The sequence below is a fragment of the Hemitrygon akajei genome, chromosome 16, assembly GCF_048418815.1.
Source record: "Hemitrygon akajei chromosome 16, sHemAka1.3, whole genome shotgun sequence".
NCBI classification, from domain to species: Eukaryota; Metazoa; Chordata; class Chondrichthyes; order Myliobatiformes; family Dasyatidae; genus Hemitrygon; species Hemitrygon akajei.
Genome location: NC_133139.1, coordinates 58626206 through 58653317, shown reverse-complemented (window position 1 = coordinate 58653317; position 27112 = coordinate 58626206). Strand labels below are relative to the sequence as shown.

The following is a 27112-nucleotide window of genomic DNA, read 5'->3' as shown; positions in this document are numbered from 1 at the left end:
AAACAGTTAATTTTGTCAAGGCTTCTGCATTCATAATTAGATCACACTTGTTTACAGACTTTAACCCAGACATAATTAAATCACATTTGTCCTTTGACTTTAACCCGGACCTGTCAGAAACGCACATCTTAATTTTGAATCTTACAATACCACCCTTTTTCTTTTTAAGATGTGCGTTTCAGCTAGCATTTCTCTCACTCCCAGGGGGCCCACCACCCTTTTTCTTTAATAGCATAAGTTTTAGCTCGTTTGTCCCATGATGGGGTATCGCTACTGCCTGGAGCTGGAATATACTGCGCCTGATCAGTGTTCGTATACAAGGAATCAAACACGGCAAAAGTAAGAGAATCATTAGACCCCCGCCTGCTACTAGGAGAGCGGTGCGCCACCAACTACCTCCCAGTAGCCCGTCTAGCCAACTCATGTTCCCCAGGGATCTCCAGGTTTGTACTGGCACGTGGGCCAGTTTCCGAATTTTGTCGGATATTTTTAACACGGCCTTTCCACTGTCGTCTATCTTAAGGCAACAGTTTGTAAGATTGAACTTCCCACATACCCCGCCTTCAGAGGCCAATAGGTAATCCACAGCCAGCCTGTTCTGGTATATTGCTGTTCGCATCTGACTCTGCTGTTTTGCCAACAGCTCCAATGCCAGTGCCGTTTGATTGGTTATCACTTCCACCACCGCCTGCAGTCTAATAATTCGGTTTAACATGTAGACACGAGTGCGATACCCCCACGACCCATCCTGGGCCCAGGTCGCTGGCCCATAGTATTCAATGATGCGAGCCGGTGGCCACTCATCACCCCACTCGCCCACCTTTATCTCCTGTGTTTCTCTCCTTAATGAATCAAACAGCTTAATTCCCAGCTTCCGGTCACCCTCCTGATGCAGGAGGAAGAACTCCGGTCTTTCCTGGGACAGCTGAGACTTCTCATGGTCCCCCCCTGTCCCATGTATCCTTTATTATAGACTTGGTAATAAGGTTTACTATTCTCCCAACATGTTTCTCTCTTGCTTAGATCATAGCATCGATCATTCACATGCGAGTGGGACACAAATGATCCTGGGAACACCCTCTGCCCCACTCGTACCACGGTTCTGCACTTGTCACATTTCCCTTCAATTTCTCCGACATATAGAATCAAATATATTACAGTCAATAATGTTACAGTCCACATAGAGTTCATTTTTGCTGCCTTTTTAGCCTCACCACCATCGGTTCTTCACCGGGAACACAGGTCCACTCAGTGCAGCTTTCGGGCTTCACTGGTCCTTTTACCCTGGATGCGTGTGTCCACCCTTTTTCTTTTGTCCGTACAGCCGCCTCTGTTGTTAGCAGGACCTGAAAAGGGCCTTCCCACTGTGGCTGTAACTTCTCCGGCTTCCAAGTCCTTACCAGAACCCAATCTCCAGGCACGATCTGATGTAAAGCAAAATCGAGCAGCGGAGTCTGGGCCAAGAGACCCTTTTTCCGCAGTTCTGCAAAGGAACGGGACAGTGCCAGTAAATAGTCCCTTACAAAGATATCACCCCCTTGTAGCGTGGGGTACCCTTCCACCTTATTCCAATACGGGAGTCCGAACAACATCTCATATGGGGATATTCCTATGTCCTTGCGGGGCGCTGTTCGTATTCTTAAAAGGGCAATAGGGAGACACTTAGTCCATGGTAGTTTGGTTTCTAACATCAACTTGGTCAGTTGTGCCTTTAGGGTGCTGTTCATTCGTTCTACTCTTCCCAAACTCTGGGGATGCCACGGGGTATGGTACTTCCATTCGATATCAAGTGCATCGCAAATTAACTGGTGCGTATCTCCTTCTTGGTACGTGGTAGTGACATTCCCGTTATTCCAGCTATCCTTTCTGGGGTAATGCATCGCTGTCCTTTACTGACCCGGTGTCCCAGATACCTTACTTCCTTTTCTACAAATTGTAACTTTTTCTTTGAGACCCGTAGCCCCTGCTTCCCCAGGAAGTTCAGTAGTCTGATGGTGTCTTCCTGCACCCCTTCCTGTGTTGGCCCGGATAGTAATAGATCGTCCACATACTGTAGCAGTTGGCTCTCTGGAGCACATTGGAATCCTGCTAGTACTTGCTCCAAGACCTGCCCAAATAGGTTAGGTGATTCGGTGAACCCCTGTGGCAGGACCGTCCACCGGAGTTGTCTTTTCCGCCCCGTCGTAGGATTTTCCCATTCGAATGCAAACATGTCACGACTGCTCTCTTCTAGCGGGCAACTCCAGAAGGCATCTTTTAGATCTATTACACTGAACCATTCATGGTCAGGGGAGATCTTACTCATCAGTGTGTAAGGGTTGGGCACTACCGGGTATCGGGTTTGGACTACTGCATTTAGGCCCCGCAGGTCTTGTACCATCCGATAAGTCCCATCTGGCTTTCGCACCGGGAGTATTGGGGTATTATACGGTGACATACATTCCTCCAGTAGTCCGTCAGCGATCAGTCCTTCAATCACCGGCTGCAGCCCTTTTCTTCCTTCCATTGAAATAGGGTACTGTTTTCTCCGTACTGGCGAACTGTTAGGTAATAGTGAGATTTGCAAGGGGGGACGTTCAAACCCCCCCGGTTCCCTTCCTGGTACCATACCTCCGGGCTTATTTTCCTATCGTCTTCTTCCCTGAGGGCAAACAGCTGTACCATTATCTTCCCGTTCCTGGGCACAGTCCCGATGCCTAGCCTGACTTGCAGATCCCGCCCGAGCAGGTTGAATCTCGCAGAGGGTAACAAAAGTAGGTCCTGTCCCGTTACCCTATCCTCATGTTCAATTTTCACGTTTTCTATAACAGGTACTTGTATTATTTTGCCTCCAATACCGGATACTCCCATTACCTTTGTTCCGGTTCGGGCGCCGGGAGGTATCTGGATTACGCTAGATCTTTCGGCACCCGAATCTACCATAAAGGTTGTATCTGACCCTTGGGGACCTACTTTTAAATTTACCAGGGGTTCCTGCCGATAATTCATCCCCAAGGGGTGGAACCCCCGACCTCCCTAGTCTTCATCTTCCATCATAGCGTACGAGCGCACTTCCCGTCGGTATCTGGGGCACTCGCGCCTGAAGTGTCCTTCTTTGTTGCAGTGAAAACATCTTAAAGCCTTCCTTAGCCCTCCTCCTTGCTCCTGGCTACTACCTCGATCCAACCATGGTCCCCGTCTCTCTCTCTGCAGTTACTTGTCGCACTGTCTGGACCATTATCCTTGCAGTCTTCTGCTTCTCTTCATCCCTTCTTACAAACACTTTCTGTGCCTCCCTAAGTAGTTCACTTAAGGGTTTAGTATTCCAATCTTCTAGTTTTTCCAGTTTTTTTTCTGGCCATGCTTTCGATACAAATTCAACACGAATCAGCTGTTGGCCAACCTCCGTCTCAGGGTCTTCGATTTGAGGAGCGGTAGGGGGCACATATGGGGCGGCAGATGGTCGAGCACCTCCCATGTATTCTTTTTCTGTCCCCCTTCATTTATCATTTTCAATTTATAACTATTTGTCGTTGGTAACCAGCATAGGGCATAATCACTTTCTTCGGGTTTAACGTTAGGTTTTGAATTCACGTACAGATTAAGGGCTTGTTGTACCCAATCCTCGTTAGACCCGAACTTAGGCCATCACACAGCCGACCCTTGGATCGGCTGGCGGGACCAGAATTCACAGTACTGTATCATTTTTTCTTTGACTTCCCTTTTCGCCTCCCATAATCCCAATTTTCTAACATCCGTCCCAACGGACTATCAGGGGGTACCCCGGGGTATTTTTCATCATTGGCGCCTGGATTTCCTTTACCCTTTTCTCTCTTAGACCCCTTATTCCCCATGTCGAGGACTTGCTCGGTTCCAATCCACCCGCAGGCACCCCGTAATTCCACAATTCTCGTGCACTACATCTCTGCAGGAATTTAATTTGAATGTGACCCACCTAGCTCGGTCACTCCTGTCCAATTCCGGAACCTGTATTCCCACGATCGCCCAGGAATTCACCTGCAGGCACCCCGCAGTTCCACAATTCTCGTGTACTACGTCTCTACAGGAAGAATCACCTGCAGGAACCCCGCAGTTCCACAATTCTCGTGTACTACGTCTCTACAGGAGAAATCACCTGCAGGAACCCCGCAGTTCCACAATTCTCGTGTACTACGTCTCTACAGGAGAAATCACCTGCAGGAACCCCGCAGTTCCACGATTCTTGTGTACTACGTCTCTACAGGAATTCAATTTCTTACCTGGGTCCTGTGCACAGAAATTACTCGATCGCTCACTGTCTCAACTGCCTCGACAACCCCTCTTTGTTTCCTTGAGTCCGCCGGATATCACTCGCTCAAGCCGCGCGGGGCGACGAGCAAGGAATCAGGGACTGCCGAACTCGGCAGGGTGCACCTTCTCCGATGTCCTTCCTTGCCCCCCTCACGGCTGGAGTGTGGATCCCGGACGAGCGCCCCAAGTTGTCAGAAATGAGCCACGCTCCCGAATAATGGCTTCAAGACAAATTCAAGGAAACAAAGTTTATTAACAGTTCTGCAGAGCTGGGCCCCTTCAGAGAAGGGAACCCTGAACCTTACAGGGCAGCAGGTTTTATCCTTCTTCCTTACCCCTCCCCTCCCTGACTCGGGAGGTACACAGTGTTTTCCCATTCCATATTTGGGGTTGTTTTTTTACACGTTTCTGTAAAACAATAGTCCATATCTCAGGACTTCAATGATTCCACAAACAGTTAATTTTGTCAAGGCTTCTGCATTCATAATTAGATCACACTTGTTTACAGACTTTAACCCAGACATAATTAAATCACATTTGTCCTTTGACTTTAACCCGGACCTGTCAGAAACGCACACCTTAATTTTGAATCTTACAAATATTGAACATGTCCCCGGCAAATCTTTCACAACATCAGACACTCCATCAAGGACGCCACACAGAAGTGAGTGGACAAACACTGACTCCATCCTCATGGAAGATACCATAAAACCACAAGACCAGAAAACATAGGAGCAAAATTAGGCCATTTGGCCTATCGAGTCTGCTCCACTATTTTATTATGGCTGATCCAATTTTTCTCTCAGTCACAATCCCCTGCCTTCTCCCCATATACCCTCATGCCCTGACCAATCAAGAATCTATCAACCTCTGCCTTAAATATACATAAAGACTTGGCCTCCACAGCTGCCTGTGGCAAAGAATTCCATAGATTCACCACTCTGGCTAAAGAAATTCCTCCTCATCACTATTCTAAAAGGACACCCCTCTATTCTGAGGTTGAGTCCTCTGGCCTTAGACACTCCCACCATAGGAAGCATCCTCTATCAAGGCCTTTCACCATTCAATGGATATCAATTAAGTCACCTCTCATTCTTCTGAATTCTAGTGAACACAAGCCCAGAGCCATCAAACATTCTTCATATGACAAGCTATTCACCCTGAAGTCATACCAACATCGATTTAGCTCAGGTACATGAAAGCTTTCCTGCATCAGAGTAAACCAGAAGAAATTTGCAATGAGTTGTAAAAGGACCAAATCTTCAGGAACATAATGCAATACTGTGAGCATGGACGGCCAGCAGTTCCAAAAGGAGCTCACAAACTCAGATCTTATTGGCTTGCAAGAAACACACTCACTATTCTTGATGGTTTTCTGCTAAAGGGCTTGAGACTCATCATTCCTGCTTCTATGCATGCCAAAATCATCAGAAAGTCATCTGATGAAATTCACCAAGGACATCAAGGCATTGAAAAATGTTGTCTATGAGCAGACAATCCGTGTGGTGTCCTGGTCTGAACACACAGCTGGGAGATTGTGTAAAGCAATGTGTAGCATGCGGAAAACTGCACAAAAAGACCTGATAAACTTCTCTGTCACAGAGTTACAAAGGCAAATTTCAGGCACAGACAACTTTGAGTTGAAAACAGACAAATATCTTCTCACTGTGGATTACTAATGATGGTATGCTGAGGTGTCCAAGCTGTCCTCTACATCATCAGCAGCAGTTATATTGCACCTGAAAGCTGTATTCACCTGCCATGGAATACCAGAAACACTTGTGTCAGGCAATGCTCCACAATTCAGCTGCTTGCAATACAAAGCCTTTGCAAGGGACTTGGAGTTCAAACACCAGACAAGCAGCCCACAGGCAAATACTTGTTGTTCAGTCACCTAGTCGAGTCCAACTCTTCGTGACTTCGTGGACCATAGGGTTCAGTTTTCATGGCAAGACACGGAAGTAGATTGCCAGGCCTTTCTTCCGCGCAGATACTGCTGCTGCCCAGGTTGGGACCCAGCTGGGTTTGAACTCTGGTCCACCTGCCTTGAAGTCCAGTGCTGATGCCACTACACCACCAACCAGCCCTCATAGGCAAATTGAGAACCAGAAAAAGTAGTGCAAACTCCTACTCCAGAGTCTCCTACTGGAGGGAAAAGACCACTACAAAGCACTGCTAGCTTACACTCCATGCCTATTGCGAATGGCTACAGTCCATCAGCGCTGCCAATGGGCCGGAGAGTGAGAACAAGCCTGCCCATTCTTCCTTTCTTTCTCCAACCTAGCTTACCAGACTTAGACAAAGTGAGTAACTTTCAGACAACACAGCGCGAGAAAATGAAGCGTGTATGTGATCTCAGACACAGAGCAAGATCTTTGTTTCTGCTCAGGAATGGTGAAGCTGTCTGGGTTTCAGACCAATTCGCCAAAGGAACAATAGTCTGGTAGCATGCACCACAATTGAAACATCACAAGGTGAAATCCAGTGAAGCAGGTGTGCGTTTGTGTGCCTTCAAAGTCCATGAAAGCAAGAGAAAGAAATATAACAGCCTGATCCTTATGAAGAGGATCACAGGTGGACATACCTGTTCGAGAATCTCAATAAGTTCCTGGAAGTGTTGGAACGTATCTGTCCCACCACAAGGCTATATTCCATAGTCTAACAGCTTGGAGCAAGTGACTAAAGTGGTAGAATAATCCTCTCACTTTGCCAAAGTGTTCAGGTCATCTATCCTAACCTCCATCAGATTTAGAATTCTAATGTTGAAAACACTTCACAAAATGAGACTGTTATTAAAAAAAGGAATTGGTGAAATAAAGGAGAAAACAGAGTCCATTAAAAACAAAGACAGCTGTAATGTTCGCAATTCTTTTTTATATTTATGTAGGAGCACAAGTTACGTGCTATGGGTAAAGTGAACTGAATCGCTCTTTTTCAGTGACTATAATATCTATGGACAAGAAGTACATACAGTACCTAGTTGCTCATTGTTTCCCCAAGAAGGGGAGATGGAGTGTGCCCTACTAAAGGGTTTCAGCCCAAAACGTCAACCGTGCTTTTTTCCATAGATGCTGCTGGGTCTGCTAAGTTCCTCCAGCATTTAATCAGCCAATCATGTGAAGTAACTCAATGCATAAAAGCATGCAGACATGGTCAAGAAGTTCAGTTGTTGTTCAGACCAAACATCCCAACAGGGAAGAAATGTGATCCAAAGGACTTTAACCACTGAATAATTGTTTGTACCAGATGGGGTGGTTTGAGTATCTCAGAAATGGGACTCCTGGAATTTCCATGCAGTTTCTAGAGTTTACAGAGAATGGTGCAAAAAAAAACATCAAGTGAGCAGCAGTTCTGTGGGCCGAAATACCTTGATAATGAGAGAGGTCAGTGGATAGACTACCACAACAGAAGATCACAGGGTTCTACTCTGCTACCTAATAACATGGCCACTGAGTGCATATGAAAATGGTTAATAGTGTCCATATTTAAGGTAGTTTTGACAAGGTTGTACTTTTGACGCTCAGCTACTGTCTACCATGTTGCTGCCTTATTTTGATAATCTTTGTTGTGTTGTAATAAAAAGTATTTGGATGCACGTTGTCCAAGCAACATGAATTGGAAAAAAAAGTGAAGACTAGTTGAGCCCTGTGGAGAATGCAGATCTGAAATTTGGAAATTCAAATTCTGGAGAAGTTCAATAGGTCAGGCAGCATCTGTGGAGAAACACATAAGCGTTGACCTAATGGAGTATTGGCCTGCAATGTTAACATTGCTTCTGTCTCCACAGATGCTTCTTGACCCACTGAGCATTCTCAGCATTTCCCACTTATGTGAATATAGCTAAAATGCTGCAAATGTAATGATGTTTAAGAAAGTTTTAGTTAGGCACATGAATGATTGAGAAACGGAGGGCTACTTAGAAGGAAGGGTTATATTGATCTTAGGGTAAATTCTGGGCCAAAGGGCCTGTACTGTGCTTGGATGCTGCTTCTATGGCCTGGATGGTGGGATGGATGCTCTTGTGGCAGTACTGCATGGTCAGCATGGACTAGTTGGGCCGACACTATATACATTTTTATAAGAAAGGATTACTGCAAGGACATGAGCCAGGAAACAAAGATTAAAAAGCATTAATTCCTACATAAAAAGCACCAAGATAAATAGAGGCCAAACGTAACAGACAAGTGACTGAAGATGCGCACAGCAAGATCCCAAAGTGGAAACTCAATATTATTCACTTTGCAATCTACTTGGGAAATAAATGAACAAGTTACTCAATGCCAGCAATAACTCTGTTTTAAAGATTTATTCTGAGATAATTCAAATAACAAGCAATTAACATCACGAGATGGGGACAGCATGTACTAACAGGACAGCAACGCAATTTCCAGGCAGTTATAACAGCACTCACAAGGCCCTAATCTAATCATTCTGCTGGAAATTAGCAGGCTTCTGAATATATATTGCAGTCTGCCCTACTTTAGGAGTTTGAGAAGATTTGGGATGTAAGACTCCAGCAATTCTTTTACAGATGAACTGTGGTGAGCATTCTAACTGATCAACATCTGGTATCGAGGTAACTAAAGCACAGGATCGGAAAAAGGTATAAAGGCTTGTAAACTTGGGTAGTTCCACCATAGGCGTTAGCCGCCCCACCACTGAGGGCATCTTCAAAAGGCGAAGCCTCATAAAGGTAGCATCCATCATTAAAATCTCTCATGCTCTCTGAGCATTGCTACAATCAGGGAGAAGCCTGAAGATACAACCTCAATGCTTTAAGAACAGATGCTTTCCCTCTGCCAGCAGATTTCTGAATTGTCCATGAACAATACCTCATTTCTTATTTATTTAAATTTCTTATTGTGATTTATAGAACATGTATTGAACTCTACTGCAGCCACAAAACAACAAATTTCTCAGCATACGTAAGTGATAATAAATCAGAATCAATTCCCTGAAAAACCTACTGAGGTGCACCTTTTCCCAAACCACCCCACACCACAACTTTTATTTTTTGTTTGCAACATGTTATTTCAGCAAATTAAATTGAACTGCTTACAAGCCTTTAAAGTATTGGTTGTAACTATGTTCTCCGAAATTTTGCTTTTTGACAAATTCAAACATATAAATATGAAATAAAGCATTTTATTTTGTACAATTTATCTCCATGGTAACAGACAGAGAGACTGCAAGAAAGACAACCGTGTTTCAATTTCAGTTCTTGTGCATTCAGGAATGGCTCAATGAATTGTAGTGAATGAACTGTGGTTATTTGTTGTTATGGCAACACTGTATGAAGATGCCACACAGGGAAAACAAGGAGTGAGGGCAACCTAACCCTTTATGAAACGTGGGCAAAGATTTCATTGTGTAAGGGTCCTTTGGTTTAACATCTCACTACAGTGTGGTCAACAATCTACCAACAATTTTCCTGCAAGTGGGGGCAAGGCACAAAACAATCTGAGTCATAGAGTGCCACAGCACTGGAAACAGACCCTTCTGCCCATCTAGTACATACCAAACTGATATTCTGCCTAGTCCCGTCAGCCCACACCTGGAACATAGCCCTTCATACATCTCCTATCCATGTACTTAAGCAAACTCTCTTAAATGTTGCAATCAAACCCACATCCCCCACTTCCAATGGCAGTTCTGTTTTTTTGTCCAAGCTCAGTGGAAAATCACTGCTTGCAATTACCCATTCTACACTCAGTGGACACTTTAATGGCCTGCTCAAAAAATCAAATATCTAATCAGTCAATCATGTGGTAGCAACTCAATGTATAAAAGCATGCAGACATGGTCAAAAGGTTCAGTTGTTGTTCAGACCAAACATCAGAAGGACATAAGAAATATGATCCAAATGACTTTGACCGTGGAATGATTGCTGGTTACAGATGTATCCAGTATCTTAGAAACTAATCTCCTGGGATTTTCACAGACAACAGTCTCCAGAGCAGGAGTTCCCAACTTGGGGTCCGTGGTCCATGAACCCCTCGGCTCATGACATAAAATATGTTGGGAACCTCTGCTCTAGAGTTTGCAGAGAATGGTGCAAAACACAAAAAAAAAATCCAATGAGCAGCAGTTCTGTGGGCAAAAAATGACTCGTTAATGAGAAAGGTCAGGAGAATGGACAGACTGGTGGAAGTCACACAAAGGTAATAGTAATTGATATAACCACACTTTACAACACTGGTGTGCAGAAGAGCATCTCTAACCACTCAACATGTCAAACCTTGAAGTGGATGGGCTAAGCTGAGCATGAATCAGACCATGAACATACACTCGGTGGCCACTTTATTAGGTACAGGAGGTACCTCATAGTGGCCACTGTGTATATACTCCTAACTCATAGCCCTCACTCCTGTCACAATTCAGAATGTCCCATCAAATCAGTCCTTAAAGGAGTTTCCAACTGTTCCTTCTGTATTTGTTGACTGTGTTTCAAAGTTTGCAGGAGGGGACCTCTGAACTGCAATGTACCATGCGGATACATTCAGCATAGTACCAGTCCTTGGTGTAGAGTCATATTGGTTACTACATAATTGCAGAATGCCATTTGGTCCATTAAGTTTATGATGGTACTTAATTAGGCTCTTAAATAATCAGCCTCATTCTCCACGGGTCTTTATCTACTCTTCTCACTGCCTCAATGAAGCAGCCACCATCAATGACCCCACACAACCCAAACATTTTCTCTTCTCCCCTTTCCCATCAGGCAGAAGATAGAAAATCCTGAAAACACGTACCACCAGGCTCAAGGACCGCTGTTATAAGACTATTAAATACTATGTTTCCCTGGTGTGATAAGTTTGACTCAACCTCAATCTACTTCATTATGATATTATTGTTTACCTGCACCATCGCACTTTCTGTGCAACTGTTACACTTTATTCCGCATTCTGTTATTGTTTTACCTTGTTCCAGCTCAATGCACTGTGTAATGATTTGATCTGTATAAACAGCATGCAAGCCAAACTTTTGACTGTATCTCGGTACATGTGACAACTATCTCCTCCCTCACCTCCATTCAGGGCCCCAAACAGTCCTTCCAGGTAAGGCAACACTTTACCTGGCAATCTGTGGAGGGTCATCTATTGCATCCGGTGCTTCCAATGTGGCCTCCTCTGCATTGGTGAGGCCAGATGTAAATTGTGGGACCGCTTTGTTGAGCACCTCCGCTCCATTGGCTAAAAGAGGAATTTCCTGGTGGCTAACCATTTTAACTCTTACCCTCTTCACCCATGATGAGATCACTCTCAGTGTGGAGGAACAACACCTCATATTCCATCTAGGTAGCTTCCAACCTGATGACATGAACATCAATTTCTTCTTCTGGTAATTTTGTTTTCATTTTCACCTCCCACTTCCTCCTCCTCCTATTCACCACTCTCACCTCTGACCCCTTCTCCTCACCTGCCTATCAGATTCCTCCTTCTCCAGCCCTTTATCTTTCCCACTAACTTGGCTTCACCAATATAACTTGTCCTCCTCTTCCCCCACCTCTTTATTCTGGCATCTTACCCCTTCCTTTCCGGTCTTGATGAAGGGTCTCGGCCCAAAATATTAGCTGTTTATTCATATTCATAGATTTGCTGAGTTCTTCCAGCATTGTATATGTTGCTCTGCATTTCCGACTTCTGCAGAATTTCTTGTGTTTATGACAATAAAAAGAACAATTCCAATCTGAGCTGCCTCCACACTTCCCTCCCAAGGGTAGATTCTGCAGCCAGCTCCAAATCAGTTATTCTCCCAGCGAAGAGGTATTCTGTGGTGTAAACGTACCCATCATAAATGCTGGAATTACAACTGGCTCCAGTTGCCTCCACTCTTAGTGTGGAGAAGTGGGAGTTCCAAGTGACAAACCCAAGAAACAGGGTCACATTCAAATTCATTTATTGCACATATGTCAATACCTCCAGTGAAATCCGCTATGTGTGTTAACAACCAACACAACCTAAGGATGTGCTGCGAGCAGTCCGTAGGTGTCACCACACATTCTGGTGCCAACATAACGTGCCTACAATATCCAGCAGAACAACACAACAACATCAACAAACCAAACCAAAAGCAGCAAAAAAAGTGTCCCTTCCTTCCCACCCACAACACAGACAGGTCTCCAACCACAAAGCAGGCCGTCTCTGGGCCTTAAAACTCCAGTCTATGGCCCAGACTCAGACATCCAGACATGCCAACCCAGAGGCTTTTGACCACTGGGCCTCGACTTCCAGACTCGCCAACTTTGGTCCTTGGCCTTCAGGCTTTGACTTTCAGTATTGACTTCAGAACACACATCAACTGCTTCTCTTTTGTCGATCCTGCTTGTTATTTCTTCAAAGAATTCTAACAGATTTGTCAGGCAAGCCTTTCCCTTGAGGAAACCATGCTGACTACAGCCTATTTAACCATGTTGCCTCCAAGTACCCCAAGACTTCATCCTTAATAAACGACTCCAACATCTTCCCAAACACCGAGGAAAAACTAACTGGCCTATAGTTCCCTTTCTTCTGCCTCTCTCCCTTCTTGAAGAGTGGAGTAACATTTGCAATTTTACAGTCTTTTGGAACCATTCTAAAGTCTAGTGATTCTTGAAAGGTCATTACTAATGCCTCCATAATCTTTTCAGCCACCTCTTTCAGAACCCTGGGATGTACACCATCTGGTCCAGGTGACTTATCTACCTTCAGACCTTTCAGTTTCCCAAGAACCTTTTCTCTAGTAATGGTAACTTCACACACTTCATACCTCCTGACACCTGGAACTTCCACCATACTACTAGTGTAGTATGGTGCTATATTTTGGTAGGAATAATCAAAATAGGACATACATGGTAAATGGTGGGGCATTGAGGAATACAGTAGAACAGCGTGATCTAGGAATAATGGTGCATAGTTCCCTGAAGGTGGAATCTCATGTGGATAGGGTGGTGAAGAAAGCTTTTGGTATGTTGGCCTTTATAAATCAAAGCTTTGAGTATAGTAGCTGGGATGTAATGGTAAAATTGTACAAGGCATTGGTAAGGCCGAATTTGGAGTACTGTGTACAGTTCTGGTCACCAAATTATAGGAAAGATGTCAACAAAATAGAGAGAGTACAGAGGAGATTTACTAGAATATTACCTGGGTTTCAGCACCTAAGTTACAGAGAAAGGTTGAACAAGTTAGGTCTTTATTCTTTGGAGCGTAGAAGGTTGAGGGGGGACTTGATAGAGGTATTTAAAATTATGAGGGGGATAGATAGAGTTGACGTGAATACACTTTTTTCTATTGAGAGTAGGGGAGATTCAAACAAGAGGACATGAGTTAAGAGTTAGGGGGCAAAAGTTTAGGGGTAACACGAGGGGTAACTTCTTTACTCAGAGAGTGGAATGAGCTTCCAGTACAAGTGGTAGAGACAGGTTTGATATTGTCATTTAAAGTAAAATTGGATTGGATATGGACAGGAAAGGAATGAAGGGTTATGGGCTGAGTGCAGGTCAGTGAGACTAGGTGAGAGCAAGCATTCGGCACGGACTAGAATGGCCAAGATGGCCTGTTTCCATGCTGTAATTGTTATATGGTTACATATGTATATAGTGTCTTCCACAGTGAAGACAAGTACTTTTATAATAAATTTACTTGAACTTTGAGAGATTTCCTCTGCTTTAAGAGGATGAGTATCCTGCTTTTAGCTTGCCAGAAAAGGAGGCTGCCAACGCTGTTGAGTCTAAACACTAGCCATTGCCTCCTCCTCACCTGGTGGCAGAAAACTCACAAAACATCCATAAAATGCAGATTAATTCACTCACAATCATTGGGGAGATCACTGAAGTCATACTACTGACATTTCTCCAATAAGTAGATTCAGATTTAGTTAACGCATGCACATCAAAAGATCCAGTGAAAAGCATCATTTACAGTAACTACTACATGCTTGGTGGGGGGGGGGGGGCGCTGATGCATTTTCGCTGGTGGGGGGGGTCATTGCCTTACTGCTGCTTGTGCATGGGCAGGGGGAGCTGGGGGGGGGGGGGTGCTTTGGTGTTCTAACATTTAACTGTCATTCATTCTTTGGGGACTCCTCTGTTTTCCTGGATGTCTGCGAAGAGGAATTTCAAGATGTATACTGTATACATTTCTGACATTAAATGTACTTATTGAAACTGTTTTCTAAATGAAGAGAAAATTCAAAAATCTAAGGTACAAAAGGACTTGGGAGTCCTTGTGCAATATTCCCTAAAGATTAATTTGCAGGTTGAGTCTGTGGTGAGGAAGGCAAATGCGATGTGAGCATTTTATTTCAAGAAGACGAGAATATAAAAACAAGGATGCATTGTTGAAACTTTATGAAGCACTGGTGATGACTCACTTGTAGTATTGTGCTGGGAGCAACCTGAAAGTATCACCACACATTCCACAGCATTTCCACAATACTTGACAGAACAACACAGAACACAACAAGCAATGAAACAGCAACAGCAAAACAAGCCCCTATCCTCTTTCAACCCCTTCCACCCACACACATACAGGCAGTCCTCCAGTCTTCAGGCTTTGGCCATCGAGCTTCGACTTCTGATCAACCTCTGGGCTCCGATCTTCACATCACCCTCCCAGACTAGCCAGTGAAATGAGTTCTCGAACTCGAGCACACCGGCTACTTGGCTCTTATGCCTCCTCATGCCTTCTGCTTGCACGGACCCACCCAAACCTGCACCAACCCGACATCCACAATTGTTCTTTATCACACATCCAATCGCTAGCCTTCAGGCATGGTGCAGAGGCGTAAACTCCAGATGTCCTTCACCTCTGAACCTAAAACACTGACACTCAGGAATTCCAGACAGCTCAGGAATCACTGCGTGAACCTGAAGGTTGAGGGTTCAAACCTTGCTTCAGAGGGTTGAGCTCATGACTCAGCCTGACTACCAGAGAAAGCGCATTGCCAGATGTGCTACCATTTAGGCACAGCTACTCTCAAGTATTCAATCACCTCATATGGATGATGGGCTGTCCATCATATCTGACAATGACAAAGAAACCTGCGCGGAATAGTTTCTAAAGCAGAAAAGCTGTTGCGCTGTTGCACTAGGGCAGTTTCACTCTCTACCCACGGAAGCCTAGGTCTAGCTGTATGAGTAGTCATCAGAAACTGGGCCAGGAAGTGCATGACCATGACTTCTTCTGTGCCTTGTCATGCCCTTCACTCTCCATGAAGCATTAGAGAGCCACCTTCCTGGCCCTTGAAAGTCACTGTTGATCTCAACTGCCACAGCTAACTTTGCATGCTACAATAAGTATGTCCCTATCTCACCAAGGGTAGGAAACCCACCAGCTACCCTCTCCTGGTTTAGCCTGCCTGTATTGGGGTGTAGCTGCTATCACACGTGAACAACTACTTGGAGCCACACAGGTGAGAGCTGAGTGTCTGGTGGAACCAGTTACCCTAGATTAGACCAGACAAGCCCCTTCAACAGAGGCGCTACCCCTCCCTGGACACTCCGTGCACTTCACCGCACATGGACCAAAAGAAGGAAATTGAAGCTGGTGTTGAGATTCTCTGAACCCATACAGAAACAAAATTCATCTGCTTGATTACTTCACCCTTCGGAAGCTTGCCTTCTTTAGAACTAGTTCATTTATTCTTTTAGAACAGCATATGGACAAAATTTTCTACATTTGAAAAGGTACTACACAAATGCACAGGAGCAAAGCCTCAAATACATATGGCTTCGTAACAGGCGAGTTAACAGTCACACTAGATCCCTTTGTAATACTGTAGAACTGTGTAACAAAACTGGTCACAGTTTCAGCCAGGTAGTGCTTGAGCAGTTACAGCACTGAACAGGATGTACCTGGGCAAAGTCCCACAATGCCAGGCAGATGCCAATGGGCAGAGCAAACACAATCTGGCTAATCTTTGCCCAATCAACCAGGGGAGACGTGGCAGTGCTAGGATGTCAACAAGCACACTTACTTAGCAATGGAGACAACTAGGTCAGACTATTGTTTTATTGACTACAGCTCCAGCTTCAATATGCTGTAATTCTAAGCAAGCTCATCACCAAGTTCCAAAGCCTGGCTGACAACACCTCCCACTACACCTCCCTCTCCCTAGTTATCCTCTTGCTCTTGATGTATGGATCAAATGCCCTGGGATTCACTTTAATCCTATTACCAAGGACATTTCATGGCCCCTCCTGGCTTTCCCAATTCCCTTCTTTAGTTCCTTTCTGACTTCTTTATACTCATGTGCTTCAGTTGTTCCTAACTTCTGAAGCTCTTCATACTTTTCCCTTTTCTTCTTGACTAAATTCATCACCTCTCCGGACATCCAAGATTCTCAACTTTCCATCTCCACCCTTTCATATAACAGGAACATGCTTTTCCTGCCCTTTCAATTCATCCATGTGCTTATCTAAGAGTCTCTTAAATGTCCCTAATGTAACTGCCTCTACCACCACCCCTGGCAGCACACTCCATGCACCAACCACACTCTACAGCAGGCATGTGGGACATGCTGTCGGGGTGAGCAAAGGAATGGGCACCAAATACTGGCCCTCCAAGGGATCGGCAGACTCCTCTAACTGTAATGGATATTCACCGTCCAGGGATGGGGGGTGGTGGTGCTTTTTTTGTCAGGATCAACTCTCTAACACAGCTGCTGACACTTCTGGAAATCGAAGAGTTGTGTTCTTGAGCAAGTTGAAATTCCAACCAATATTCTTTGTTCAGCTTCTTGTCATAAATGAGAGCTAGACTTAGGTCCTTAATATAAATTGCAAGCAATAATCAGCTTGAAGTTAAAAGGACAGCTTTGTAAACAAACAGCATTGTTTATACACTGCTGGCCCACAGCACAGGGCTGACTGCTCAAAAGATGCAGTGGAAAACAATAAGGTTCTGTTAATTGGGCCTGCATCAAACCAGACAACACTGGTTGTTATTTAGTTCAAGGAACCTTGCAGACCACACTGATACCATCATTTAACACATCAAATAACTGATCTATCAATTGTTGGAAGATCTGTGTACTCAGGGTGTCAACATTCACAGCATTAATCCTGACTGTTTGATATCTCTGTCACCAGAAGCCATTGGACCACCACATGAAAAGGTATCTGAAAAAATATCACGTGCATGTAAGTCACCAAGTGGCAAAAAAACAGAATAAATGTAAGAGAGCAGTCAGACTTGTTAGGAATGGTCAATGGACAGCAAGAATGATAGAAAGATGGAAGAACGAGAGTCTTTTCCTCTGATTTCTGCAACAGACAACTTGTTCATCAGCAATTCATTGATATGTCTTTCTAGCTTATAGGAATTGTACCTGACTTTTGGCTATCCTTTGAGTTTTAGAAATAGTTTGCAATTTGGAAATCCTTTTTAAAATAGAAAAACTCAAAGGTTCATTCATTATCAAAGTACATCACTCTGAAATTCTTCAATTCTCCGGGTAGCCATGAGACCATCAACCCCCAAATCCCCCCACCCCCTACACAAAAACCAAGCAAAATGGATCTGTCATTTTTAAGAATTTTATCTAAATTTAAATATGCATTTCTAAAACTAAATGAACTTTGTTTAAACTAGATGGAATTATCTCCTCCTTGGTAGGGACAGGAGCTACCAATGGTAGGACAATATCCATTCAAATAATGGGTATTGGTAGCAAAGCTCACCGTAGACGAAAAATCAGGGAAGTGATCTAGCCTTTGAAGTGTAGGTAGTTACTGTATAATCTCCCTTTGGTGAGGGTACCTATAGCTATCTATATCAGAAAGGGTTTAAGATCTTTGTACGAGTTCATAACATTACAAACAGCAAACCGAAAACTATCACACAACAGGGAAGTCAGGTTTAAACATATGTAAAAAAAACATTTCAAAGCAAATCATTGTCATAAATGAATGCCTAGTAACAAATTTGCCTACAATAAATAGTGTAAACAGTATAACCTGGGCGTTGGCAACGTAATTGTACTGACCATGCCAAACTCCAGCACTCGTTATATACAGAGACTTGTTAAAGGAGTAACAGCTGTTTTTCACGTACAGTGTAGACCAGGCATGGGCAAACTACGGCCCGGGGGCCATATGCGGCCCGTTAAGCTTTTTAATCCAGCCCGCAGAACTTGATGAAATTATATTAATAAACCTTGTTAACATTTTTCCCCCACAATTCTGGCGTTTTCGCCACAACAAAACTAAATCCAGACTTTGATGCGCTGGCTAAAAAGGGAGACCAACAACACTGTTCCCACTGAAATTAAAAATAAGTTTCTTCGTTGTGTTATGTAAAAAATGCATTTGAAAATATTTTTTTCAATAAGCCTTACATGTTACATGTCATTTCTGTTAAGTGATGGACATGAGTAGTGCGCAGGTGCACGTACGTTCTCAAAATAAAAAATGCGCTCCAGATCAAATAACACGCTCCGCATACTGGCACGCTGTCACTGTTCTGTCCTTGTGCTGGTCGTTGTTGAGTTTTGGCACAGGGAACAATTGAATAAGAAGGAGCAAGACAAGTAGACCTGCATCTCCTACCGTTTTTGAAATAAAGACAGTCAGGAGGAGAGTGATGATGATAATATCTTGAAGGATAACAGAATTTTCAGTGCTTTAAAATAATAACTGTTACTATTTAAAAAAGCTGTATTTTATTCATTTAATTTTCAGTGTTTTAAAAGTCATTTCAATAAATAGCTAAATACCATGGGACTTCAAAGACAGATATTTTGTTGTAATGCATTTGTTCATTTTCAATTGAAATTAAAGCACATGTTTTCTACATATCCCATGATATTTTATTTTCTCTTATGAGGTGTATTACCAAAACACTCAGTCCATCTGCTCCTGGTCCGGCCCCCCTGTCAAATTTTAGAACCCTTTGTGGCCCACAAGTCAAAAAGTTTGCCCACCCCTGGTGTAGACACTATCTCATCCACCCTCCTGAACACAAAACATCCATGTTCCCCTAACAGCAATAACCCAGAGCACATCATCAAAGATACTCCCAATGGATTAGCAGGTGATCAGACTGAGTTCTGGGACACTACATCAAAAAATGGTCAGAGACTTTAAATGTCAGTGACATTCACAAAAGTATCATAATTTTAGTCTTAGAATTGTAATTACTCATCATTAAATATTTAATGCACTAGAAGTTAAAGAAAATTTATCAAAATACATATATGCTACCATACACTACCTTTAGAATCATTTTCTTGCAGACATTTCAAAGAAAATAAAGAAATAAAACAAAATTTATGAAAAACAGTCTATAAACAAAGACTGACAAACAACTGAAAGAAGATCAAGTGTGCAAATTTTAAAAATACTGAGAACATGATTTGTTGAGCCTTTGAAAACGAGTCTGTATGTTCAGAGTTGAGGTGAGTGAAGTTATCTACACTGGTTCAGGAGCCTGATGTTTGTAAGGTAATAACTATTCCTGATCCTACTGGCACCTAAAGCTCCAAACCTCTTGCCTGATGATAGTAGAAAGACGATGGCATGGCCTGGATGGTGGAGGTCCTAGATATATTTTATGCACATAATACATTCTTTAAAAAATTAGGTGCATAACAATCGGGAAGAATTAAAGGAAGTCAGCATAAATCAAAACAGTGCCAATGGGTTGTTGAACAAATCCTTCAGCCCAACTCATCCATGCTGACTGAAATAGTTACTTATACTAACCCTATTTGCCTGCATTAAGCCCACAACCCTCATTTTCTGTGCTTTCGTTAGGGAAATACCACACAACCCTGCAGCCATTCCTCTCCATTACACTGAACAAACTCTAACATGGCACAGTTTGAGCACACTCTGACATCCTTGGAAGCTGCAGGGAGCTGGTGCCCAGACCTCATGAGGAAACCTACCTGGAACAAAGCTGAAATGACAATGACAAGGAAGTTTGGGTTTCCAAGGCCACTTGTGTATATACACAAGTGATTTAAGTGCAGATGAACTCTTGATCTCCCAGTCTCTCTTGTCACAGCCCCTCACAATCTGTAGTTGCATTGGGGTTTATTTGCACTACCTCAGTATGATTATGCATTAAATGATCTATCCAGATGGCAAGCAAACAAATGCTTTTCAATGTATCTTACATGTAACAATAATAAACCAATTACCAAGTTGGGAATCTCTCCTCCACCCCCCCCCCCACCCCACCCCACCAACTTCATTTCATCTGAAAGTCACCACCTCCAAGTCATAAGAGCAGTATTAGGCCATTCAGTCCATCAAGCCTGCTCTGCCATTCCATCATGGTTGATTTATTATCCCTCTCAACCCCATTCTCCTGCCTTCTCCCCATAACCATTGATATCCTCACTAATCACGAACCTATCAACCTCTGCTTTAAATATACCCAATGACTAGGCTGCCAAGCTTGACCACCCACTGACTAAAGAAATTCCTCATCTCTGTTCTAAAAGGACTTTGTCAATTCTAAGGCTGTACCCTCTGACCCGAGACTCTCCCACAATTGGGAACATCCTCTCCACATCCACTCTATCTAGGTCTTTCAATATTTATTAGGTTTCAATTAACTTCCCCCCCCCCCAAAAAAAAATCTTCTAAACTCCACTGAATACAGGTTCAGAGCAATCAAATGTTCCTGATAAATTAACCATTTCATTCCCAGGATCATCCTCACAATCCTCTTCTGGACCCTCTCCAACACCAGCACATCCCCATAAGGGCCCTAAAACTGCTTTCAGCACTCCAACTGCAGTCTGACCAAAGCCTTATAAAGCCACAGATTTGTATTACTAATCCCGTCCCCATAAGCAGAGAATTTTCTGCCCTGAGCACACTGCCTCCAATACACGGGCAGGTACTGCAGGACCAATGTCCCATCTCTCTGACCTGCAGCAATCAGTTTTCCCATCTGCAACCAAACTTCAATATCAAAGCAGATCCAAGTCATAAATAAATATGAGAATCACATATTTGACTCTGTGTAAGCTCTGTGGTGCCAAACACTAGGAAACCTTAGGTGCCCGTGAGCAAAAATCTCAGGGACGCACGTGTAACAGAGACAAACATTCCCACCCCTTTAAAGACCATCAGGAAGTGCGGTTGGGGGAACAGCCCCACAACATCCAACAACCCATCACCGACATTCACATCTCCAGCCGCTGACACTAACCTACAAAGATCTTGCCGTGATCCTTTGACTTTCTTTTATATATGAAAAGTTACAGTAAAAACAAACAAAAATAAAGAGTGCAGACATGGTTGGGCGAAGGGCCTGGTCCCGGGCCCGCGCTGTACTGCTCTACGCTCTATCGCTGCTCTGTGGTGGTGGCACCCACCGCCAGTGACTCCCTCGGAACTTTTGAGTGCGCCAGGCTGCGGGGTTTCGGGGAGACCAGCCCGAAGAACCACAGTTCAGAGATCTCCCACCGTTAACTAAAGTGTTCAAGCGTCTAACTATGCGCTCAAGGGCCTGAGATGGAATGATAGGGGATGATGCGACTCGATAAAAGGTTCATTCAAGAGACAACTTTGCAGCCAGAGAACAGCCCCCTCCACACCTATCAAACCTCCATTGTTTTCCAGATCCTAGCCCTTACATAAACACCACACACACTACACCACCCCTCACCAAGCACATTACAGAAAAAACGTGCCTCCGATAGCAATACTACTCGCTCTCCCACTCCACTTACACAGGTAATTCTGTTACTGAATAAAGTACATTTAGGAATAAAAGACACGTCTCTGCTATGTTTCCCCGCCTAAGGTGAGGGTCCCGTGTCTCCCGCGATTTCCCCGTGGGGAACGTGGGCCAGATCCCGTAGCTGTGCCGTTTCCAACGCCTCCAACTCCATTACATGGCCGGGGCAAGAATTCACTTCTGGAGGCGTTGCCTCACCTTCCAAAAGGTGCGACCGTGTTCGCCCCCCAACAACCACACACACCGCCTCCCCAGCACGCTGAGGGAGCACTCGCCGGCCTGGTTACCCACCCTACCTCCCGAGGTCTCATACTAGTTCTAGGTGTCCTGGCGGGATCAGGACAACTTCCCCCCCACCAACCCCGAAACAGTTCCGAGTGAAATCAAGTATCTGAGAACATTTCGAGCCGCGACAGTGTAACCGGGCGCCGGCCGGCCAGCGAGCGAACCCACCGATAGCCCGCCCGCACTCACCTGCCGGCCGGGCTGTCCGCACTCTCTGCCATCTCCAGCCGTGGGGATGGGAGTGGATGGGAATTAATGTGGGACCAACACCCCAGGTGGGGTGGGGAGAGTTCTGTCCGGCCAAGCACTGCCGCTTCACGCCCGTCCAGTGGCACCGGCTCTCACCGCCCCAACTAACGCAGCGCACCAGAGCCGAGGCGAGACAGCCGAGAGGGGGGGGGGGGTTCCCGAGCACCGATCGTCGCTGCGCCTCCCTCCCTTCCCCCTCTGTACCTGGCAACGTCTCACCTCCACGTGTATCGCCGCAGCTTCCTGAGTGACAAACAGTCCTGCAAATTACTGAGATCCTACACATTTTGCAATAGATGTTTTGCGCTTTCCAGATATGGTGTTGTATTTAAGTTCCGGTCGCTAAATGGCACATGGTAAGATGCATCCCTTCCAGAGAGGAGGTATTTGAGTGTCTCATACCTGGCCGTGTCTGCTTTAAGTATTTTGCTCTTTTTTTAATCTTTCTGATTTTGCATAGCCTGACCTGTTTGCAATACCCAACACTAATGCAGGTGTATGTAACAAGTAACAAGTCTTCTGAGCACTGCAGCGTTGGTCTCAAAGTTCAAAGTAAATTTATTATCAAAGTACGTATATGTCACGATATACTACCCTGAGATTTATTTTCTTACTGGCATTCACAGTAGAACAAAGAAATATGACAGAATCAAAGAAAAACTATACACAAAGACTGACAAACAACCAATCTGTAAAAGAAGATAGAGTGCAAATATAAAAAAGCAAAATATAAATTAAAAGTAAACAAATAAGAACATGAGTTGTAGAGTCTTTGAAAGTGTGTCAATAGGTTGCATTCAGTGATCAGTGTAGGACATGGGTGAAGTTATCCATGCTGGTCAGGAGCCTAATGGTTGACTGTTCTAGTAACTGTTCCTAATGCTGGTGGTGTGGGACCTAAGGCTCCTGTACCTCCATCCCTATGGCAGCAGTGAGAGGAAAGCATGGCCTGAAGTGAACAATCAAGGACTAGTCCTGGATTCTGTCTGGACGCATAACGGTTTGGTTCGGGAACTACTCTGCATGTGACCATAAGAAATTGTAAAGAGTTGTGGGCACAGCTCAGCACATCAGAGAAAAATGCCTCATCTCCATGGACTCCGTCTATACTTCTCACTACCTCAGAAAGGCAGCCAGCAAAATCAAAGATTCCATCCACTCAGCAGGCAGGAGCAGTTGGTGTTATTCCTATAGCACTCAGCCACTCCCACGTGGGAGGAGTCCACATGCTGGCATCCTGGTGTGCTCTGCACTGACAATAATGTGCTTGATCTTAAATGAATTGGTATTACAGAACAAGTGAAAAGAATTTACAGTAAGACTGTTCATGTTTGAAAAATATCAGCCTAAACTGCCTATACTAGCTTGCTAATTGTATGCACCATGAGGCATGAGCTGTGAAAGGGACAGGGTTGCTAGGCAACATCTTCAAGTTACACCCAAAAATTGATACATTGAAATGTGTGGGCCACTAGCCTGAGGAAGTGCACAGAGACACAAACACAGCAGAGAAGACAGTCAGACTCTCAGGGAGAGAAAAGAAGTAGATCAAATAGATAAAATAATAAATAAACAAACAAACAGGAAAATGTAACAAATACCTGCATCTACTTACCTAAGAAAGCACCCCCCCCCCAAGACATCTGATTTCTCTGAATCAGGGGACTTTAAGAGATGGATCAGATGCTTTGAAAGATTTAAGGTTGCAAACCATCTTACTCAGGCTTCAAAAGAGCATCAAGTAGGCATGCTGATATACTGCATGGTGACAAAGAAGATGACATCTAAAATGTTTTGAAAAACTAATAAAAAAAGTTTTTTTTAAAAAAGATGACATCATGGGTGAATTATGACAAAAAAAAGTACAAAACAGTGCAAGTCAAATTCAAGGAGTATTTCATAGGAATGCGAAATGTGAAATATGAGAGAGCAAAGTTCAACTCCAGAAAACAGGAGCCAGATGAAAGGGTAAATGACTTCATCACCGTCAAACAACTGTGCATATGGAAATCTGAGAGATAAACTCATTAAAGACAGGATTATTGTCAGGCTACTGTACTCCAAGTTATCAGAGAGACTTCAAATGCAGGCAAATCTCACATGAGAGAAAGCTGGTACTACAGTCAGGCAGAGTGAGAACGTTCACCAGAAATCAGGCACAAAAACAATGCTGAGGTAAAGCTGGAAGCTATACAGAAAGAAGGGTACAAACAAGGTGCAGGTAACAAAAATTACAGAAAGAGATGAGAGTAGAGCTCACACTCAAAACAGACAAGCAAAACAAAGAGCAGGTAAAATGTTCAACTGCAGGAGATGCAACAAGTCTCCATGCTACATCAAAAAACTCTGTCTAGCAAAGGAAGTGAAATTCCACCAGTGCAATAGAGTTGGCCACTATAAAAGCCTGTGTTACTCAGAAACAGTTCTTCAGGAGGTCAAAGAAGACCATGACTCAGACAAAGAGCAAGTTTTCAATTCAAATAGACAAGATTGGTGTACTATGGTTCAGTTACAAAATGAGGTAGTGACATTCCAAATGGACACTGGGGCAGATGTCACAGCCATCCCTGAATGTCTGTTCATAAACCTGGCAAAGAAAACAGACATTACGCTAAACCGAACAAAGAAAGTGCTCATGGGGCCAGGGATACTTTATCAATCTTTTTATTGATTTAAATAGAGTATATATACAAGCAAGAGGAGAATTATCTCAAATATATATATCAATAACAATACATACAGAAGATGAAATAAACATTATCAAAATCATGCATAGTATTAATCTGATATAGAATGTATAATAAGGAAAAAGGTAATTAATTCTCCTCTTATCAATTCATAAAAAGAAAAAAAGACTTTTTGAAATTTTTATATGAAAAAAACCCACTATTCTCTACAAACAAAAACAAAAAAGGGAAAAAAGGACTGGGCAATCTATCCTGAGAGTAACACCAAGAAAAGAAAGACTTTCTGATCAAATCCAAAACTTCAAAAAAATAACTGGAAGAGAGTCAGTACAAGTATCAATAAATCAAATCATATGAAAATATTGAATAAAAGGTCACCAGATTTCTTCAAATTTAAAGAGTGTATCAAACGTGCAACTTCTTATTTTCTCTAAACTTAAACAGGACATGATGGAGGAAAGCCAATAAAAAAACAGTAGGTGGATTAGGATCCTTCCATTTAAGTAAAATGGCTCTCCTAGCCAATAAAGTTGAAAAGGGTATCATCTGCTGAGCGGAAACAGGAATATATCCTACTTCCGATGGAATAATCCCAAAAATTGCTGTAAGTAAATTTAGTTGTAAGTCCAGATCCAAAACTTTTAATAAAGTTTTAAAGACATCTTTCCAAAAATTGTCCACCTTTATGCAAGATCAAAACATGTGAGTTAAAGTGGCCACCTCAATATTACATCTATCGCAAATAGGATTGATATTGGGAAAAATACGGGCTAATTTATCCTTTGACATACGTGCCCGATGCACTACCTTGAACTGTATCAAGGAATGATGGGCACAAATAGATGAAGTATTTACCAAATGAAAAATTTTACACCATTGATTATCTGAAAGTGACTCTCGAAATTCCAATTCCCAAGCGCCTTTAATTTTATCATTAGATATCATTCGTAAATTCAATCACCATTTATAAATTGGAGCAATCAGTCGTTTTTGAAGCAGGAAAACTTAAGTTCAGTGTGAAAGGAATGTTTACTAATTCCATCCATAAAAATGAGAGATAAAGTCTATGTGGTTCCGAGTCACTTCTCACCACTACTGGATCAACATACTCTCGAGAAGCTGAAACTGATTGCAAGGTTGGATTCGCTAAACAATGTTCACGGGCTCCAGGTTGTCATTCCTGCTTCTACGCATGCCAAAATCATCAGTCAAATCCACCAAGGACACCAAGGCACTGAAAAACGTTCCCTAAAAGTAAGGCAGTCCGTGTCGTGGCCTGATCCAAGCTTGCGGCTGGGAGATCATATAAAACAATGTGAAGCATGCAAAAGACTGCACAAAACTCATGTTGAACCTCTCTGTTCCACAGAATTCCCAGACTTCCCATGGCAAATTTCACACAGACATTTTTGAGCTGTAAATAGACAAATACCTTCTGACTATGGATTACTGCTCCTGGAATGTTGAGGTGTTTAAGCTGTCCTTTACGTCCTCAGCAGCAGTTATACAGCCCCTGCAAACTGTATCCGCTCTCCATGGAATACCAGAGACACTTGTGTCAGACAACGGTCCACAATTCAGTTGTTTAGAATGTTTACAATTGTTTACAATCCCTTGCAAGGGACTATAAGTTCAAACACCAGACAAGCAGTCCATAGAACCCACAGGCAAATGGAGAAGCAGAAAGTGAAGTGCAAACTGTTAAGAGTCTCCTACTGAAGGGAAAAGACACCTACAGTGCACTGCTAGCTTATCACTCCACACCTTTTGCGAATGGCTACTCATTATTGCACACCTCTTGTTGCCACTCAGGAATGGTGAAGCTGTTTGGGTTTCAGACCAATCCACCAAAGAAACAATAGTCCTGCAGTATGCACCACAATCACAGGCCTATAGTTTCCTGGCTTATTCTTAGAGCCTTTCTTAAACAAATGGAGCATTAGTTAT

General features: G+C 43.5%; 1 protein-coding gene across 3 annotated transcripts in view; it reads right to left on the bottom strand.

Annotated features, from left to right (window-relative positions):
- LOC140740092 (tetratricopeptide repeat protein 39A) overlaps positions 1-22605 on the bottom strand; it is a 110417-nt gene extending 87812 nt beyond the window's left edge. For 2 of the 3 annotated variants that reach the window (XM_073068969.1, XM_073068970.1), the window contains exon 1: positions 22419-22605. In XM_073068969.1, the coding sequence (XP_072925070.1) occupies positions 22419-22450 (32 nt within the window). In that variant the 5' untranslated portion in view covers positions 22451-22605. Of the gene's footprint in view, positions 1-21936; positions 22024-22418 lie in introns of those variants that run through there. The other variant, XM_073068971.1, reaches the window with a different exon arrangement.
- Positions 22606-27112: the final 4507 nt, after the last annotated feature.